General features: G+C 46.5%; 1 protein-coding gene across 1 annotated transcript in view; it reads right to left on the bottom strand.

Moving 5' to 3' along the window:
* LOC142559249 (uncharacterized) overlaps positions 1 to 3300 on the bottom strand; it is a 49794-nt gene extending 46494 nt beyond the window's left edge. The window contains exon 1 of the mRNA XM_075670877.1: positions 3238 to 3300. Within this exon, the coding sequence (XP_075526992.1) occupies positions 3238 to 3300 (63 nt within the window). The remainder of the gene's footprint in view (positions 1 to 3237) is intronic.
* Positions 3301 to 20323: the final 17023 nt, after the last annotated feature.

The following is a 20323-nucleotide window of genomic DNA, read 5'->3' as shown; positions in this document are numbered from 1 at the left end:
AATGACAGTGACGGTTTGCTGATGCCTTGGTCAGCGGCCGAGAGTGAGTGAGTGAGTGAGTGAGTGAGTGAGTGAGTGAGTGAGTGAGTGAGTGAGTGAGTGAGTGAGTGAGTGAGTGAGTGAGTGAGTGAGTGAGTGAGTGAGTGAGTGAGTGAGTGAGTGAGTGAGTGAGTGAGTGAGTGAGTGAGTGAAAAACTTTATTAGCTCTAGATTCGCTGGTGTTCTGCGGTCTTCAGATGGCTTCGTCCATCTTCTAGCACAAAGGACGGTTGCCCTTAGTCCAGGGCTCCGCTGGATGCTGCTGCCAGTTGTGCTCGCCGAATCAGACCTTCTTGGTCGACCTGACGATCGCTGGAGAGCACTCCCTCCCATTGCTCCGCACTCGGGTTTGGTATAACGGGTACAACGTCTATCTTCTGACATGCCCACGTTATGTGATACAGCGTCAAGAGGATCGGCTCCGTTTCTATTAGTCTTACACATTCGCGCTTATCCCTATCTATAACAGTGGTATCTTCCAGAAGTGGGCGACATGGCCGACATGGACACGTTTTACAATGGAAAGCAAGAAAACCGTCACCTGATACACAGTGACACTCATTTCTGCGCTCTCTTAAGGGCTTATTAATGCATCTTCCGGTTTGGCCTATGTAGCATTTTACCACATGGCAGCGGAATGCGATAGATCACCCCCACCGGGCATCCTACGAACGGATCTTTGGAATTCCGATCACACACCAGCCTTTTCGTCCTCATTGGGTTTGTGGTTTTGCACAGGGTACCTAGCTCACTTGGAGCTGAAAAAACAACCCGTACGTTGACGCGACTTCCAATTTTTTCAGGCTATGTGATACCTGGTGTATGTACGGACTCACAGCGGACTCACACCTGCCCACGACTGCTAGCTTCCTGTTTAGTAGTTTCCTGCTAGCGTTCCTGTTTTAGTAACCTCTCCGCGACCTACACCAACACATGGTTAGGATAACCAGCCTCTTTAAGACGCGGAGACTGTCGCTGGAGACAGGTTTTCATTAGGTGTGGGCATGGGTTTCTAAGGGAATTTTTGAAACACATGTTAGTTATGCCCCTCTTCACCAACTTCGAATGGGCTGAATGAAATTGGAGAAGAGGTTTGTTAGCTCGTGGGCTATAAGCCCAGCAGGTCTTACCATCAGTAAAGATGAACTCAACGTCAAGAAACTGAGGCTTGCTGTCGACAGGCACTTGAAAAGTGACGTCAAGAAGTCTCAAACACTCTCGAAAAATTGCAAAGGCATTTGCACATTTTTCTTCGAAACACTTACGAGGGCAATCTAAGAGCACTAAAAAATCGTCGATAAATCTAAACGCTCCATGAAATCCTGGAAGACCTGTGAGGCGTACATACATGTGCCTATCTAAATGTGCTAAGTAGAGATTGCTAAGGACGGGAGCTAGACACGACCCTATACAGATGCCTTCCTTCTGCAGATGCGGCCTATTGTTCAACTGTACAAAAGTGGACGACAGGTAAAGACGTAAAAATTCTAAAAACCCTTCTACTGGAACACCTGCTCCCTATGAAACTCTTGTGGCGCCATATTTGTCAACACAATCCTCGACACCTTTAAGAAGGTCATTGTGCATTATAGAGTAATATAATTCTTTAACGTCAGCAGAGGAGGCCTTGAAGCCTTTTCCCGCGTGACACCTAAAAAAATCAAGGATTTCGTCAGAACCTTTCACGAGAAACGGGTCATCAATCTCGGGAGCATCCAGCTTTGAAAACAGGTACATGGCAGCTTGTTTCTTCCAGGTGCCCCTTTCGGAAATTATAACTCCAAAAGGGACATGTGCCTTGTGCGTCTTAGCACTAAAAAATACATTAAGGACTTTCTTATCTGATTTCAGTATAGTTTTTCATAGTCTATCAAGGTTCAATTTCTTGTACATTTCACTCACTCTTGCTGCTAATTTCTTAGAGGACACATTCTTGCATTCATTGAACACTGTAGAGATAGCTTGACCGGCTTTTTTCTAAGAAACAATTCTAGAAAAAAAACTGCAGAACCACCCTATTTGTTGGCCAGTATGACACACAATGAATTATTTCTCAGGTAAGGCTGTACGCGTTTTACAGGCAGCTCAGAGGGTTGGGGCTTACATCGGTGGTGAAGAGAATACATTGGTGTCGGTGGCGGAGTGGTTGCTAAAAGAGGAACCCTCGAGGGATTCCCCCGGTGAAAATTCCCCCGGTGGGCATGTCAAAACCGCTGCGAGTCCGTAGATACACCAGGTGTCACATAGCCTGAACAAAAATTGAAAGTCGCGCCAACGTGCGGGTTGTTTTTTCAGCTCCAAATAAGCTGGGTACCTTGCACAAAACCACGAACCCAATGAGGACGAAAAGGCTGGTGTGTGACAAGAATCACAAAGATCCGTTCGTAGGAAGCGCGGTGGGGGTGGTCTATTGCATTCCGCTGCCATGTGGTAAATGCTACATAGGCCAAACCGGATGATGCGTTAATGAGCGCTTCAGAGAGCACAGTAATAAGTGTCAGAGTGTACCAGGCGACGGTTTTCTTGCTTTCCATTGTAAAACGTGTCCATGTCGGCCATGTCTCCCACTTCTAAAAGATGCCCCTGTTATAGATAGGGATAAGCGCGAATGTGTAAGACTAATAATAGAAACGGAGCAGATCTTCTCAACTGCTGACCAATGCATCAGCAAACCGTCAGTATCATTGTCCGCGAGAGAGTTGGATTATTTACGCATGGCATAAATGCTGAACCGTGTTTTTGATATATCATTTACATTTCCTTGTTTTTTTCTGTTGTATTGGTTTTAGATTTTTTTGATGCCGTGATGTACGTAAATGCATCCTCATGGCTGCTATCATAGTGTGCACGTGGTTGTTTGGGAGTATAAGTATGCTTCCAAGCACTGATATATTCAAGCTATACAACTGGGAAGGTTTAGAAGTAAGGATCGACGGCGATCCAATGCCAATCCAATGAACAATGTTATCGGCAAACCGAAGGTTGCCTCAGCAACCTTCTTGTTCTATTCAGCAGCACTGCAGACGAGTTACAACAAAAGACTGAGGACATCAACAGAGAGAGTGTAAGAGTGGGGCTGAAGATTAATATGCAGAAGACAAAGATAATGATGAATAACTTGGCAAGGGAACAAGAATTCAGGATCGCCAGTCAGCCTGTAGAGTCTGTGAAGGAGTACATTTACCTAGGTCAACTAACCCTCACCATGAGAAAGAAGTTCACAGAAGAATCAAAGTGGGTTGGATCCGATATGGCAGACATCGCGAGCTCCTGACCGGAAGCTTACGGCCATCATTGAATAGGAAGGTATACAATCAATGCATTTTACCGGTGCTGACATATGGGGCAGCGACTAGGAGACTGACAAAGAAGCGTGAGAACAAGGGCTGCGCAAAGAGCCATGGAACGAAGAATGCTAGGCATAACTTTAGGACACAGAAAGAGAGCGGTGTAGATCAGAGAGTAAACAGGGATAGCCGATATTCTAATTGACATTAAGATAAGAAAAATGGCGCTGGGATGGTCATGTAATGCGTAGAGTAGATAACCGTTGGACCATTAGGGTGACAGAACGGGTACCAAGAGAAGGGGAAGCACAGTACAGGACGACAGAAGACTAGGTGGTGCGACGAAATTAGGAAATTTGCGGCTGCTAGTCAGAATCCGTTGGCGCAGGACAGGGGTAATTGCAGATAGCGGGGGAAGGCCTTCGTCCTGCAGTGGACATAAAATAGGCTGATGATGATGAAGATGATAAGTATGACCGATCCCGGAAGTAAAATTTTCGTTGTTGCTAGTTAGCGCTTGTCTTCATCTTCATTTCTTCGTGTGTCCTTGTTTTGTTGCGCTATACAGATACCTTTAAATGATTACCGACCAACAAGCCCATATCGCTATCCTCGGCGTACCCAGCGTACGCCACCGGTAAAAAGTGGCCATATTGGATATTGCTCAAAAGAAATATTGAATTTCCGCTTATTGTTTAAGTAGTGCCATCTGTCGGGCCCCATGGTAAGTTCCATGCGCTGTCGCTTCGTATTTTAGTACCACTGTGGAAGGTGCAGTTTTACTTCTGTGATGTTGGTTCTTTATTCTATGTGAAGCCCTTGACAGCTTCTTTCAACAAAAGGCGTGTAAACTCAAACGTCCAGCCGATTTGGCAAGTTCTCCTAACTTCTCAATATAGTGCCGGCTATTCTCGCTCATTTTGCGCGATATATTGGGGTTTACATTTACAAAAACATAAAAAGAACTAGCGGCAACTTGCATAGTTGGAGAGCGCTTAGTCCTTAACAGCAGAGTTCGAGAGCGCTTAGTCGTTACAGCATAATATCAACCTGGTGAGGACACGAGGCCTTCGAAACCACCAAGAGCAACATATTTAGGAATTAGAAACAAAGCAGGAATCTCATTCTCGGAGTCAAAATAGCCAATTCATAAAATAATGCTTTAAATAATACCATGAACACAAAGAAGTGCACTTGGGCATTGGCGCACGCAACTTGGGCGCGTGAACACAAGAAACAAGAAACGGCTTCGGAGGATGGATTTTTCTATTTTCTCGCTTAGCGCTCATGTATATTGAGCCCGAATCTTGGCTAATCGCCACGAGTGGGTCTAAAGACTAAGGTTTCCATCATCGGCAGCAGCAGTGTTGGTGTAATGTCTGCTTTTCTCTGTTATAACGGGGCAATCTAGAATGAATTAACCTGCCGTAATGCATTCCAGCCTTCAGTGCGCCCTCGTGGTTCTCTCGCGTGATGGGTCCCTCACGACACCTTCCCGAGACGAAGTGCAAGCCTGCTCAGCGCCTCTAGGGCAGAGCTGCACCGGTGATCCCTTTATTCCGTCGCTAAGCCGACGCAACATTTCCAAATTATGGCTAGGGCCTACGCATGCATCAGCGGTTCCGCCGTACTTCGAACAACACAGAGGCAGAGCTTCGCCCCATCTGCCTAGGACCCGTCCTGTCTAGGAACGCCATTTCCCCTTCCGTGGCGAGGATATCCTCCTGGGCGCTACATCGACGTCCAGCGCACCAAATGATACCGTCCATGCTTCCAACCGGCTGTCGTGACTACCATAATGAACGCACTGTCCATGCACACCATCCCTTGTTCCTTGGGCAGCTGGATCGATAGCGTGGCAGTGACGAGGTGCTGCGAATTACATCAGCCGGAATTCATAAAAATACAGGCGTTTCGCGGCTTTGAAGACGATGCCTAGGTTTGGTTTCCTGATATGAAGGCCTCAGGTTATCGTCATCTTTCGGGATACCGCATAGGTTGGCTGGTTACAGCAAAAGCACCTTGCTTTGCCACCGAGGCATGCGACAACTACGATCACGTGCGTCAAGCAGCGCTCCTGTCATGAATGGATTGCAGCTGATAGCTTCTGCAAGAAGGCTTCCTTATACTTGCTCTGAGTCCGACCAGCGCAATTCGTCGCAAGGAGCTTCTGAGGGCCACTGCTTCGATGCTTCGGCAAGAAGGAGTTGCGTTGCAGGCTGACAAGACAGAACCGGACCTTCTCGGGGAGCGATGGCTAAGCGCTCTGAGTAGCTCCGAACTACACTACCAATTATGGGCTATCCAGCGGGCCCGGGCAGCTGTGGAAAGGCTATGCCTCACCGCACATAATGCCCGGGTGCCCTGAGCCCGGGCTGGCGACCTCGCAGGTGCTTTCCCCAATAAAGATTTTTCCGTCCATCCGTCCAACCGAGTACAAGGGAAAATTCAAATCTAGCGCGTGCCTAAAAGCGATACCCACATCAGAACACTATTTGTAACTTCCATCAGATGGCACCACTTCCCGGAACACTTCTTACAAAAAATGGGACAGAGACACGAAGACGCGAATTAACGATCCTTAAGTGCAGGACTAATGCAGGAGCCAGGTCGTAAATTGATTAGCATTTATACAACGAAGCTTGCCTGCATTGCAATCATGTTAACGTAATGACGTTCTAATGGAAACTTTTGGGAGAAAAGGCAAATGGAACGATCAGTATTCGTGAGGCGAACGCAAAAGCAAAACCAAGTTCATGCCAACCTAGCAATGCTAATCACGGAGGCTGTAACAACGACGAAACATCGTTTTTCTAAAGCTACGTCAGGCGGCAGCACGTCCTTGACCACTTCTTTCTACTAAAAGGCGCGTAAACTCAAACGAGCGGCTGTTTCGGCATATTCTCCTAGTTTCTCAACATTGTGCCCGCTATTTTCGCTTATTTTGCGCGATATATTGGTGTTACATTTACTAAAACATAAAAAGAACTAGCGGCAACATCCAGCGGTGGAGAGTGCTTACTCGTTAGCAGCATAATTTGAACCTGGTGTGGAAAGGAGGCCCTCGACACCACCAAGCGCAACATCTTTAGGAATTAGAACATAACAGGAATCCCTTTCTCTGAGTCAAAAGAGCCGAGTCATAAAATAATGCTTCAAATAATACAATGATCACAAAGACGTGCACTTGGGCACTGGAGCTCAGAATTTGGGCGCGTGAACAGAAGAACCAAAAAACGCGTTCAGAGGGATATTTTCTCGCTTATCACATATGTAAAATGTGCCCGACTCATCGCTAATACCCACGAGTGGGTCTAAATATTGAGGTTTTCATGATCGGCGTGAGCAGCGTGGTTGTATTGTCTGCTTCTCTCTGTTACAATGGCGTAATCTAGAATTAATTAACCTGCCTTAATGCATTCGAGCCTTGAGTGCGTCCTCGTGGTTCTTTGGCGTGATGGGTCCCTCACCACACCATACCGAGACGACGTCCAAGCCTCCTCGGCGGCTGTAGGGCAGTGTTGCGCCGGTGATGCTTCTTATGACATCGCTAATTTGACACAACAGTTCTAGGTTATGACTAGCATCTTGGCATGCATCAGCGGCTGCGACGCACTTCGACAACACACAGAGGCAGAGCTTCGGCCCCTCTGTCTTTGACCCGTCCTGCCTAGAAACGCCATCTCCGCTTTCCTTGGTCTAGATATCCTTCCGGCGCTACTTCAATGTCCAGCGCACCAAAAGATACCGTCCATACTTCCTCCGCGGTAGTACCGGTGACCATGACTGCCATAATGAGCGCAATGTCCGTACACAGCATTCCTGATTCGTTGGGAAGCTGGATCGGCAGCCTGGCAGTGCCGAATCGCTGCTATTTACAGCAGCCGGCTTTCGCGAACATACCGGCGTTTCGCGGCTTTCAAAACGACGCCATGCTTTGGTTTCGCGATATGAAGGATTTAGGGTATCGTCATCCTTGGCGATAACGCATAGGTTGGCCGGTTACAGCAAAACGACCTTGCTTTGCCGCTGACGCATGCGACAACTAGGAACACGTCAAGCAGCGCTGCTGTCATGAATGGATTGCAGCTGACAGCTTCTGCAAGCCGGCTTTCTTATGCCTGCTCTTAGTCCGACCAGCGCATAGAGTTTCATATTACTATACCTTGAGGGAAATCTGGGGTTGCAATTGTTCAACTATCAAGTGAATGAAGGGAAGTACAGGCTGCGGATTTGTATTTTGTTGACTGGCGAACTATACTAGTCATTTTCTGGCAGTTTTTGGTTTCGCTCCAAGCGCAAATGCTATAACCTACAGTGGGACAGTGTGACGCAAAGCACACTCAAATCTAATGTTGACTGCTTGGACTCCCGCCCATTTTCAGAAGAAAAGCTTTTGGGCGCGTGGAGGAGTGTTGACTGTGCCCAACGTGCCATAAAATCACTTTTGAACTTTTTAAGTGGGACTGGATTAGACGATCGCCTCTAGAAGCTGTGAGACGTGCAGTCAGTGCCAAATGTGTTTGCGCAATAACTTTTCGTGATTACTTTTTATATGGACAAGATTACTCCTACGTGTATTGCGTCTTCAGTGCGCATCCGCATATTGCACGTGTATATATCATCTCATTGTAGCATAACATAATCACCCGCCACCTACCTTTCCCTGTGTTTCCCACTTCCCCTTTCCCCAGTGAGGAGCAGCAGCCTAGAGACACGCTCTCAAGGCCGACCTCTCCTCCTTTCTATTCAATAAAATCCACTCCTCCTCCTTCCTGTCTTTGTTATGTTGCTCGAATTGGCGATAGCGCGCTGGGCCAGCGGCTATGCCACTGTTTGTGTCGCGGTGTGGTGTCGAAGCCCTGAGGAGAAAGTGACGGCATCGTAAACATTGAAAGAACGTGTTTTAGCCGCTTTGACCTTGCTCTGTTAAGTGTCTTAGGTTGGTGCTCTAGCGTTGCGTGCGTTATCAAACTTCAGAAGAGTAAAATAAAGGCTCTCCTGATACAAGACGGACAGATGTATTTCTAGTGGTCTGATAATCAAATTTGATTGAAGGCTTCATTACGCATTGGTCATTTGTGTGCTCATTGAAATGTGTTTTCAGGACATTTGAGAACACAAACTTACTTGTGGTAGGAAAGGTTGCTCCTTCGTGGTTGCCGTCTGCTGGCGCAAAATCGGCGATTGCAAAACCACGCCATAACAGCTGCTTGGGCACGCTTCAGAAGCGGTACGTGAATATAAGATATAATGAAGCACACTCGTAGGAGGCCACAAGCGTCCTAGCTAGCACAGCAGCAGATGTGCTTATAAGCATCATGGTAGTGCTCAAAAGAAAGGGAGGATGTGAAAACGTTCAGCAATCATGGCAGCCGACGCAGCCTTTCGAAAGAGCGAGAGAGTTAGCCACTGCCTCTCGTCTGCGAGAAGTCTCGCGTTCACAGCGAGCAGGAGTCGTAGCAGACGACGGTTGTAGCGCTCCTCTCAAAGGCGTAAGACTTTCTTCTACTACACAATTTTCATTTCCATAAATACTTGATGAGTATTTTGATATGAGTACATGCACGGTACCTATTGCTCTTGTAAAAATAAATAAATAATTATTCTCTGATGCCAAATCGGGAACAGAATTGCAGAAGAATGCCTACTCTTAGCTGAGGGACTAGCGGCACCTGTCGGCAAGCGGGAGAAGGACGGCAAGCGACTGGCGAGCGAGGCGGGAAAAGATGTCACGCGTCACGTGAGGACGAGCGTTCGGAGAGGAAGGACGCGCAGCCGAGAGCTGATCGTGCAATCTGCAACCATGGCAAATTAATCCAGTTGTTTTTTTATATATATCATCGCTCGTGCCATCGTCTGCGTGAATCACTGACACTACCCTGATGTCCCCTCGTGGTAAACCGTGCTTCAATCTGAAAGACATACAAACTTTTTGTAATCTGTTGTGCATAATATAAAACAGTGCAGTAACAAAATTAGATTTCACGCGATAATAATTGAGTATACTTTTCTTTACTGTGCCGCTAGCAAACGGCACCAGTACAAAGATTAAAGCCAATCCGAAGTTTGTATTTCCTACCCTTCCCCTTAGAGAGTACTAGTGGAGTAATAGACTATTCATGAGTGAGCGAAACAGCGCTCTCTCGCTGAGGCGCCGCGTGTGGAAAAATTTTGCGAGGACGCTCCGAGCGAACAAAAAGTTTGTATGACTTTCAGAGTGAAGCACGGTTTACCACGAGGGGACATCAGGGTAGTATGGCAGAGACGCGCTTCGCGGCATATTCAACGTAATTTCGCTGCGGTCCCTAAGACCGGTTACGCGGGTACGCTCTTATAATAGTGCTTTATTTCCACTGGAAATTTTTATTAACACATTTTTTCCACGCATATATATTTCAGGTATGCGTTATACAACACGACGTGTTCAATTTTGTTATCGTTGTCTAGTGCATTGTCTGCTAGCGAGCGCGCGTTCGTTGCGCGGACGCTGCAGCGGGCGCCCAATTCCTCTTGTAAAAAGTATGTGCAGTAAAATTTTTTATGGTTTTACTTGCGTTCGTGCGCCCACGAATATTGTCGGCCGGTGCCAATTGTAGCTTTAGCCAGGTGAACTGTTGTTTTTAACATTATTTTCTAAATGCAACCCTTAATTTTTGCCACAGAGGTCGCCTGTCTGAAACATGAACCTACGTAAGAAAACGTTAATGATATCTTGTCATTTGACATGCGTTTCTTGTTCGTGGAATATTGATCAGAGACAATGATCAAAGAAAGCAATATTATAGTGAGCTAAACTAAGTTCATTAGCTGCGCGGCGCGAAGAGATTCAAATGACCAATGTACTTCTAGGTAAATCTAAGAGCACATAGACATACATCCCCACGGCATATATGCAAGAGAAAAATTATAAAATATTCTAGATACGCCGATTGAAAAGTGGGGAATTCCCGTTCGGCATAAGCGTGTTTCCTTTAAAAGCTGCACCAGCCCTATAGGTGAATCAACAGATTTTCCAAGAAAAGGAATCAAGGCAATTATTGGAGGTTAATATGAACAACAGTGTTAGGTACAAGATATCGCCTATGTACTCACACTCATTCGAGGAGACCGGGAAGTCATTATCAAAGTGATCTGCGTGGCTTCCATGGCGATCTTCTTCAACGTGCTAGCAGGCGAAATGAATTAGAAACACATAGTCTAATCGAATGGTATTTGCTATTCGGATCGTACTCTACTTCATAATTAATTCACTGTTAAAAATTATTGAATAGCCTTTGCGTTTGAATGTAAGGAATAATATCCAAATAATAGCCTCGAAGGTGAGAGGCCGATGCAAATGAGGAGTCTCATTCCAAATGCTTGTGCTTTTTGACAGTCGTGGCTGTTGCGCCGAGGCGTACCAGTTCCTGAGAGAACGCACAAGTGCTGATCGGTTCTGGGGAACAGGTTCCCAGCTGTCATTCAATATAAACGCCCCATTTTGGGATAGCCTGTAAATCTGCAAACTTGATTCTGGCAAGGAAAACATCCTTTTTTCGGTCTGACCATGTCTGCAAGACTCTAACCCTTTAAAACTGAGTGCCCAGTGTAGTACAACACTTATCTTCTTCAACGAACACGGCAGATCTACAAACATGTTTGCGTGTATGTGAGGCATGCCGTTCCTTTAAATGATTCGGGATTGCTTTTATGATATATAGTGCACCGGGTAACTGAAAGCAGCAGATTATATTGCAGAAGCTGCTTAGATGAGCGCACGTACAGTCATGAACGGCATTACATTAAAAGTGTGAAATATAAGATAAGCGTAACACGTTTTTATCAGTAATCAGACTCAAGAATAATTTCTTTCGTTTACACCCCTGGAAAAAAGCCGAAGGACGCAGCTACCTTCTTTTTTTTTCTTGTTCTTTTTAATGGGACAAATTCTAGAGTTTTACGTCTGGCTATATGCTTGTGAGGCACCCGGTTCACTTCTGACTACCTGGGGTCCTTTAACATGCACCTAAACAGATTTAGGAATTACGAATCGAATTCCGCAACCTGGTTATGGCCCGTGAACTCGAGTTTAGCAGCGCAATGCCATATCCACTTAAGAGGGAAGGTACCCGCCGTGGTTGCTCAGTGGCTATGGTGTTAGGCTGCTGAGCACGAGGTCGCGGGATCGAATCCCGGCCACGGCGGCCGCATTTCGATGGGGGGAAAACACCCGTGTACTTAGATTTAGGTGCACGTTAAAGAACCCCAGGTGGTCGAAATTTCCGGAGTCCTTCACTACGGCATGACTCATAATCACAAAGTGGTTTTGGCACGTAAAACCCCATAATTATTTTATTATTAACAGGGAAGGCGTTACGGGCTACTTTTCCCACTATCGCGTCGGCGTGCAGAAAAAATCCCGAAGATGATACAATGCCAGGGCAACCCGCGGCGGAGGTGACGGAGGCGTGAAGCACTCCCTATACGTGGACCGATCACGATACCGGGCCGACCTCCGGCGGAGGTGCAGTTCGCCATTAAGGGGCCCCCGTGCACAGCTTCGCTGCTCATCCTTCAAAGAGTGGGAGGGTAGTGAGTTTTGTTGTTGCTGTTAAACATGGACTGGACATAAAATTTCACACGGCTTGCGGGCCAAAGTTGAGCACTTATAATCGCTACCTAAAGCTGTTATCGGCTCCCGAGTGCCATCCGCAATAAGAAAAAAAAATCCGTGCCAATTACTCCACGTTCTGTTACTCGAGGAACACGGGAACATGAATGGTATGTTGCACTGCAGTTTGTTTTTCTTTTTCTTTCAGAGTACTTCCCATAAATCTGAATACAGGGCAGCAGAAGGGGCCGATGCGTTTTATTTGTTTGAAGCCGCAAAGACGGGGGGGGGGGGGAGGGGGTCGGAACGTTTTTCCGGCTGCGCTTCGCAAGACCTATTCAGGAAAAAACTATACGCGCAAAAATACGCACGAGGGATGCATGCTGCTTGAAGAACAAGAAAAATATTTGTTCACCAAAGGGAACCGTACAATGACATACTAGAATGAAAGCCGACACTGCGGCCGCGATGCACACGCAATCAATGAGCAGCATTAAAGATCAATAAAATGACATAAGGTAGAGAAAGAAAGCCGTCTATTCCTAAGGCATAAATACCCATCTCATATCCACTTATAAACACTCCTTGGGCGGTCTGATCGCAAAAAGGAGAGCGCGAAGCAGGAGGAACGACCCCGCCGGGCAGAAACGCCAGCAGTTTCGAACGGCGCGACCTTGATGAGCCCCTTTCACTTCGATCGCAGCACCGCCATAGTTTTTTTCGTCGTCGCGCGTCTCACCGAAAGTTATGCGCCGCATCAACAGCATGCTCAACTCAACCGTATTCTAGTACACTCTAATTCCTATGTAGGTTGAGGTAACGCTCAGGAGAGCAACCGTAGACACAGACGCCCCTCTAGCGTATATATTTAGAAACTCCACGGACCTGCGCAATTCCACGCAAGGAGCTTCTGAGGGCCACTGCTTCAATGCTGCGGTAGGAAGCAGGTGCGCTGCAGGCCTCCAACCGAGTTCAAGTGAAAATTCAAATCTGGCGCGTGCTAAACGCGAAACCCACGTCCGAACACTATCTGTAGCTTCCGTCAGATGGCACTACCTCCTGGGGAACTCCTGCTTACAAAAATAAAAACAAAGACAGCAACGAAACAGACAGGAACAGAAACAGTAACGTGCAAAGTTGCGTACTCTTAACACAACGCAGCGTGCCAGCATGGCAATAATTTCAATGCAATGACGTTATACTTGAAGATTTTGGTAGAAAAGGCCAATAGAACCATAGGTACTTGTGAGACGAGCTCAAAAGCGAAACCAGCTTTATGACAGCTTAGCAATACGGATCACGGAGGCCATTAGAACTTTAATACAATGTTTCTTTTAAGCTACTTCAGGTGGCAGCGCGTCCTTGACAACTCCTTTTTAGGAAAGGCGCGTAAATTCAAACGTGCAGCTGCCTCGGCTTATTCTCACAGTTTCTCAATATTATGACGGCTAGTCTCGCTTATTTTGCGCGATATATTGTGCTTTGCATTTACAAAAACATAAGGAGAACTTGTGACAACATTCAGAGTTAGAGAGCGCTTGCTCGTTAACAGCAAAATTCAAACCCGGTGAGGAAACGATGCCTTCGAAACCAGCGAGCGCAACATATTTAGGAATTAGAAACAAGACAGGAATCCCATTCTCCGAGTCAAAAGCGCCAAGTCATAATATAATTCTTTAATTCATATTACGAACAAAGAAGCGCACTTGGGCATTGGCGCTCGGAACGTGGCCGCGTGAACAGAAGAAATAAGAAACGCCTTCAGAGGATGGATTTTTCTATTTTCTCGCTTAGCACTTATGTAAAATGTGCCCGACTCTTGGCTAATCCCCACGAGTGGGTCTAAAGACTAAGGTTTTCGTCATCGGCAGCAACAAAGTTGATGTAATGTCGGCATCTCTCTGTTACAACGGAGCAATCAAGAATGAATTAACCTGTCTTAATGCATTCCAGCCTTACGTGCGCCCTCGTGGTTCTCTCGCGTGTTGGGTCAATCACCACACCTTCCCGAGACGACTTCCAAGCCTGCTCAGCGTCTCTAGGGCAGGGCTGCGCCGGTGATCCATTTTACGCCATCGCTAACGCAACAATTCCAGATTATGACTAGGGCGTTCGCATATGCATCAGCGATTCCGCCGTACTTCTACAACACACAGTGGCAAAGCTTCCGGCACTCTGTCTTGGACGCGTCCTGCGTAGGAACGCCATCTCCACTTCCCCTGGCGAGGATATCCTCCCAGGCGCTAGATCGACGTCCAGCGCACCAAATGATACCATCCATGATTTCTTCGCGCCATAATCGGCTGTCGTGACTACCATAATGAACGCAATGTCCATGCACACCATCCCTTGTTCCTTGGGCAGCTGGATCGATAGCTTGGCAGTGATGAGCTGCGAACTACATCGGCCGGCATTCGTGAAAATACAGGCGTTTCGCGGCTTTGAAGACGACGCCTTGATTTGGTTTCGCGATATGAAGGCCTCTTGTTATCGTCATCCTTGGCGATACCGCATAGGTTGGCTGGTTACAGCAAAAGGACCTTGCTTTGCCACTGAGGCATGCGGCAATTACGATCACGTGCGTCAAGCAGCGCTCCTGCCATTGAGGGATTGCAGCTGATAGCTTCTGCAAGACGGCTGCCTTATACTTGCTCTGAGTCCGACCAGCGCAATTCGTCGCACGGAGCTTCTGAGGGCAACTGCTTCGATGCTTCGGCAAGAAGGAGATGCGTTGCAGGCCTCCGACCGAGTACAAATGGAAATGCAAATCTGGCGCGGGACTAAAAGCGAAACCCGCTTCCTAACACTATTTGTAGCTACCGTCAGATGGCACCACTTCCTAGAAAACTTCTTACAAAAAATGGAACAAATACACGAAGACGCGAACGAATGCTCCTAAAGTGACTGATGCAGTTATCAGGTCGTATTTGCATAGTCGCATACCATTTACACAGCGAAGCTTGCCTGCGTTACAATCATTTTAACGTAATGACGTTCTGGTGGATGCTTTTGGAAGAAAAGGCAAATGGAACGATCAGTATTTGTGAGACGAACGCAAAAGCAAAACAAAGTTCATGCCATCCTTGCAATCCTAATCACGGAGGCTATAACAACAACGAAACAATGTTTTTCTTAAACTACGTCAGGTGGCAGCACGTCCTTGACCATTTCTTTTTACAAAAGGCGCGTAAACTCAAACGTGCAGCTGGTATGGCAAATACTCCTAGCTTCTGAATACTGTGCCCGCTATTCTCGTTTATTTTGCGCGATATATTAGGGTTGCATTTACTGAAACATAAAAAGAACTAGCGGCCACATCCGGAAGTGGAGCGCACTTACTCGTTAGCAGTATAATTTGAACCCGTTGAAGAAACGAGGCCTTCGACATCATCAAGCGAAACAGCTGTAGGAATTAGAACAAAACAGGAATCCCATTCTCTGGGTCAAAAGACCCAAGTCATAAAATAATGCTTTAAATAATACCATGAACACAAAGACGTGCACTTGGGCACTGTAGCTCGGAATTTGAGCGCGTCAACAGAAGAACAACAAAAAAAAAAAACGCGTTCGGAGGGCCGCATATCTTTATATTTTCTCGCTTAGCACGTATGTAAAATGTGCCCGACTCTTCGCTAATCCCCACGAGTGGGTCGAAATACTAAGGTTTTCATCATCGTTCAACCATCATGGGAATGAAGGGAATTACATGCTACGGATTGGTATTTTGTTGACTGGCGAACTAATCTACAGGTATTTTTTGCCTGTTTTTGGTTCCGCTCCCAGCGCAAATGCTACAACCTGCAGAGGGTCAGTGGGACACAAAGCTGCCTGCCTTTGTTCCGTTGGTCGAAGTGGCGATAGCACGTTGGGCCGGCGGCTGGGCCACTGTTTGTGTCCCAGTGTGGTGACGAAGCCCTGACAAGAAAGCGGCGGCATCGTAAACATTGAAAGAACGTGTTTTAGCCGCTTTGACCTTGGTCTGTTAGGTGTTAGGTTGGTGCTCTAGCGTCACGTGCTTTATGAACCTTCAAAAGAGTAAAAATAAGGCCCTCCTGATACAAGACGGACAGTTATATTTCTACTGGTTTGATAATCAAATTTTATTGAGGGCTTCATTACGCAATGCTCATTTATGTGCACATCGAAATGTGTTTTCAGGACATTTGAGAACACAAACTTACTTGTGGTAGGAAACGCTTCCTGCTTCCTGGCTGTAGTCTGCTGTCGCAAAATGGGTAAGTGCAAAGCCACGCTATACCTGCTGCTTGGGCCCCCGCTTCGGAAGCGGTACGTCAATATAATATATAACGAAGCACACTCGTAGGAGGCCACAAGCGTCCTAGCTAGCACTGCAGTAGATGTGCTTATAAGCATGTAAAGACGTTCAGCAATCATGACAGCCGACGCAGCCTTTGGAAAGAGCGAGAGAGTTCGCAAGTGCCTGTCGCCTGCGAGACAAGTCTCCCGTGCACAGCGAGCAGGAGTCTAGCAGACGACACTTGTAGCGTTCCTCTCAAAGGCGTAAAACTTTCTGCTACTACAAAATTTTCATTTCCACAAATACTTGTTGAGTATTTTTAGATAACTACATGCACGGGTTTTACTGGTGTTGTAAAAATAAATAAATAATTATTCTCTGATGCTAAATCGGGAACAGAATTTCAGAAGAACGCTTACTGTTAGCTGAGGGACTAGCGGCACCTGTCGGCAAGCGGGAGAAGACGTCACGCGTCACGTGAGGACGAGTGTTCGGAGCAGGACGACACGCTTGCCGAGAGCTGATAGTCCAATCTGCAACCATCGCAAATAAATCCAGTTGTTCAATCACTGACACTACCCTGATTTGCCCTCTTGGTAAACCGTGATCCAATCTCAAAGTCATGCTAACTTTTTGTAATCTGTTGTGCTTAATATAAAACAGTGCAGTTACAAAATTAGATTTTACGCGATAATAATTAAATATAGTTTTGTTTACTATGCTGGAAGCAAACGTCACAAGTCCAAAGATTGAAGTCATTCCGAAGCATGTACTTCCTATCAGCCCCTTAGAGAGTACGAGACTATGGATGAGTGCTCCAAACAGCGCTCTCTCGCTGAAGCGCCGCGTGTGGAAAAATTTTGCGAAGGCGCTGCGAGCGAATTGGATAGACGCGGAGGCCCGCTTCCCGGCATATTCAACCTTATTTCGCTGCGGTCCCTAGGACCGGTTGCGCGCGTACGCTCTTATAATAGTGCTTTATTTCCCCTTCAAATTTTCATTAACACATTTCTGCCATGTATATATATTTCAGGCATGTGTTATACAACACGACGTATTCAATTTTGTTGTCGTTGTCTAGTGCATCGTCTGCTAGCGAGCGCGCGTTCGTTGCGCGGACGCTGGCGGACGCCCAATTCCTCTTGTAAAAAGTGTGTGCAGTAAAATGTTTTATGGTTTTACTTGCGTTTGTGCGCCCGCGACTATTGTCGGCCGGTGCCAATTGTAGTTTTAGCCAGGTGAACTGCTATATTTAGCATTGTTTTCTAAACGTAACACTTATTTTTTGCCACAGAGGTCGCCTGTCTGCAGCATGAATCTACGTAATAAAACGCTATTGATATCGTGTCGACATGCGTTTCTTTTTGGTGGAATATTGGTCTTGGACAATGACCAAAGAAAGCAATATTATACAGAGATAAACTAGGTTCGTTAAATGCACACCGCGAAGAGCTGCCAATGACCAATGTACTTCTAGGTAAATCTAAGGGTACATAGACAAATGTCCCCACGACATATATGCAAGAGAAAAATTATAAAATATTCAAAATGCACCGATTGATAAAGTGAGAACTCCCCTCCGGAATAAGCGTCTTTCTTTTAAAAGCTGCACCAGCCGCCAGGTGAACCAATATATTTTCCAATAACAGGAATCAAGGCAATTATTGGACGTTAATATGAACAACAGTGTTAAGGACAAGATATTGCCTATGTACTCAGACTCAATCGGCGAGACCGGGAAGTGTTTGCCAAAGTAATCTCCGTGGCTTCTCTGGTGATCTCCTTCAACGTGCCAGCAGCCGAAATGAAGTGGAAACATATACTCTAATAGAATGGTACTTGCTATTCGGATCGCATTCGACTTCAGAATTTACTTTTAAAATTATTGAATAGCCGTTTGCGCTCGAATGTAAGGAATAACACTTTTAACCCTCGAAGGTGAGGGGCCGATGCAAATCTGGACTATTATTCCAAATGATTGTGCCACTTGACAGTCGAGGCTGTTGCACCGAGGCGCACCAGCACCTTAGAGAATTCACGCACGGCTGCTAATCGGTTCTGGTGAACAAGTTCCTAGCTCTCATTCAATATAAACGCCCCGTTTTGGAACAGCCTGTAAATCTGCGAACTTGATTCTGGCAAGGAAAACATTTTTTTGAGTCGCACCATGTCTGCAAGGCTCTAACCCATTAAAACTGGGTGCCCAGTGTAGTACCACACTTACCTTCAACGAACATGCAGATCTACAAACATGTTTGCGTGTATGTGAGGCATGCCATTCCTTTAAATGCTTCAGCATTGCTTTTATGATAGTGCGCCGGGTAACTGAAAGCAGCACATTATATTGCAGAAGCTGCTTAGTTGAGCGCACGTACAGTCAGGAACGTCATTACATTGAAGGTATGAATTATAAGAAGTGGCTTAACATGTTTTTCTCAGTAATCAGACTCGAGAATAATTTCTTTCGTTTACACCCCCAGAAAAAAGTTGAAGGACGCAGCTGCCTTCTTTTTTTTTCTTGTTCTTTTTTAATTGAACAAATTCTAGGGTTTTACGTCTGGCGATATGCTTATGAGGCACCAAGTTCACTTCTCAACCCCTGGGGTCCTTTAACATGCACCTAAGCAGGATTACGAATTACGAATAGAATTCCGTGACCTGGTTATGACCCCTGAGCTCGAGTTCAGCAGCGCAATTTCATATCCACTTGACAGCGAAGATGTTAAGGGCTACTTTTCCCACTATCGCGTCCGCGTGCAGAAACATTCCTGAAGATAGTACAATGCCAGACCAACCCGCGGCGGAGGTGAGGCAGGCGTTAAGTGCTTCCCATGCGTGGGCCGATGCCGAAGATAGGACAATACCGGGCCGACCCCAGGCGGAGGTGCAGTTCGTCATTAAGGGGCCCACGTACACAGTTTCGCTGCTCATCCTTCAGAGTGGAAGGGCACTGAGTTTTGTTGTTGTTACGCAGGGATTGGACATAAAATTTCACATGGCTTACGGGCCAAAGTTTTGCATATATAATCGCTGCCTCAAACAGTTCTCGGCTCCCGAGTGCCATCAGCAATAAGGAAAAAATCAGTGCCAATTACTCCGCTATCTGTTACGCGAGGAAGACGGAAACATGAATGGTATGTTGCACTGCAGTTTGTTTTTCTTTTTCTGTGAGAGTAGTTCCCGTAAACCTGAGTACAGGGCGGCGGAAGGGGCCGATATATTATAGTTGTTTGAAGCGACAAGCAAGACGTTTACATATGTCTTTTACGGCTACGCTTCGCAAGACCTACTCAGGAAAAAAACTATACGCGAAAAAACACACACAAGGTTTACATGCTGTTTGAAGAACAAGAAAAATATTTGTTCTCCAAAGGGAACCGTACAATAACATAGTAGAATGAAATCCGACCGTGCGGCCATAATGCAGGCGCAGTCACCGAGCAGCATTAAAGATCAATAAAATGAAATAAGAAGAGAGAAAGGCACACCCGCCGTGGTTACTCCGGCAATAAAGAAAAAAAAAGCCGTGGTTGCTCAGTGGCTATGGTGTTGGGCTGCTGAGCACGAGGTCGCGGGATCAAATCTCGCCCACGGCGGATGCATATCGATGGGGGCCAAATGCGAAAACACCCGTGTACTTAGATTTAGGTGCACGTTAAAGAACCCCGGGTGGTCGAAATTTCCGGAGTCCTCCACTACGGCGTGCCTCATAATCGGAAAGTGGTTTTGGCACGTAAAATCCCCTCATTCTTTTTTTGAGAAAACCGCCTATTTCTAAGTCATAAATACATGCCATATCCAATTATAAACACCACTTGGGCGGTCTGATCGGAAACAGCCGCGCGCAAAGCAATACGAAAGACCCCGGCGAGCAGAATCGCCAGCAGTATCCAACGGCGCGACCTTGATGCGGCCCTATCCAGTTCGTTCGCAGCGCCGCGACAGTATTTTTCGTCGTCGCGCGCCTCACCGCAAAGCACGCGCCGCCTCAGCCGCTCGTCCCACTCAACCGTATTCTAGTACACTTTAATTGGAATGTAGGTTGAGGTAACGCTCAGGAGAGCCCCCGTAGACACAAGCGCCAAATTACTCTCTAGGGTATTTATTTGGAAACTCTATGGACCAGCGCAATTCGACGCACGGAGC

The sequence above is a fragment of the Dermacentor variabilis genome, chromosome 10 (assembly GCF_050947875.1).
Source record: "Dermacentor variabilis isolate Ectoservices chromosome 10, ASM5094787v1, whole genome shotgun sequence".
In the NCBI taxonomy this organism is placed as follows: Eukaryota; Metazoa; Arthropoda; class Arachnida; order Ixodida; family Ixodidae; genus Dermacentor; species Dermacentor variabilis.
The sequence above is the reverse complement of the archived record's forward strand: the minus strand, read 5'-3'. Positions and strand labels throughout refer to the sequence as shown.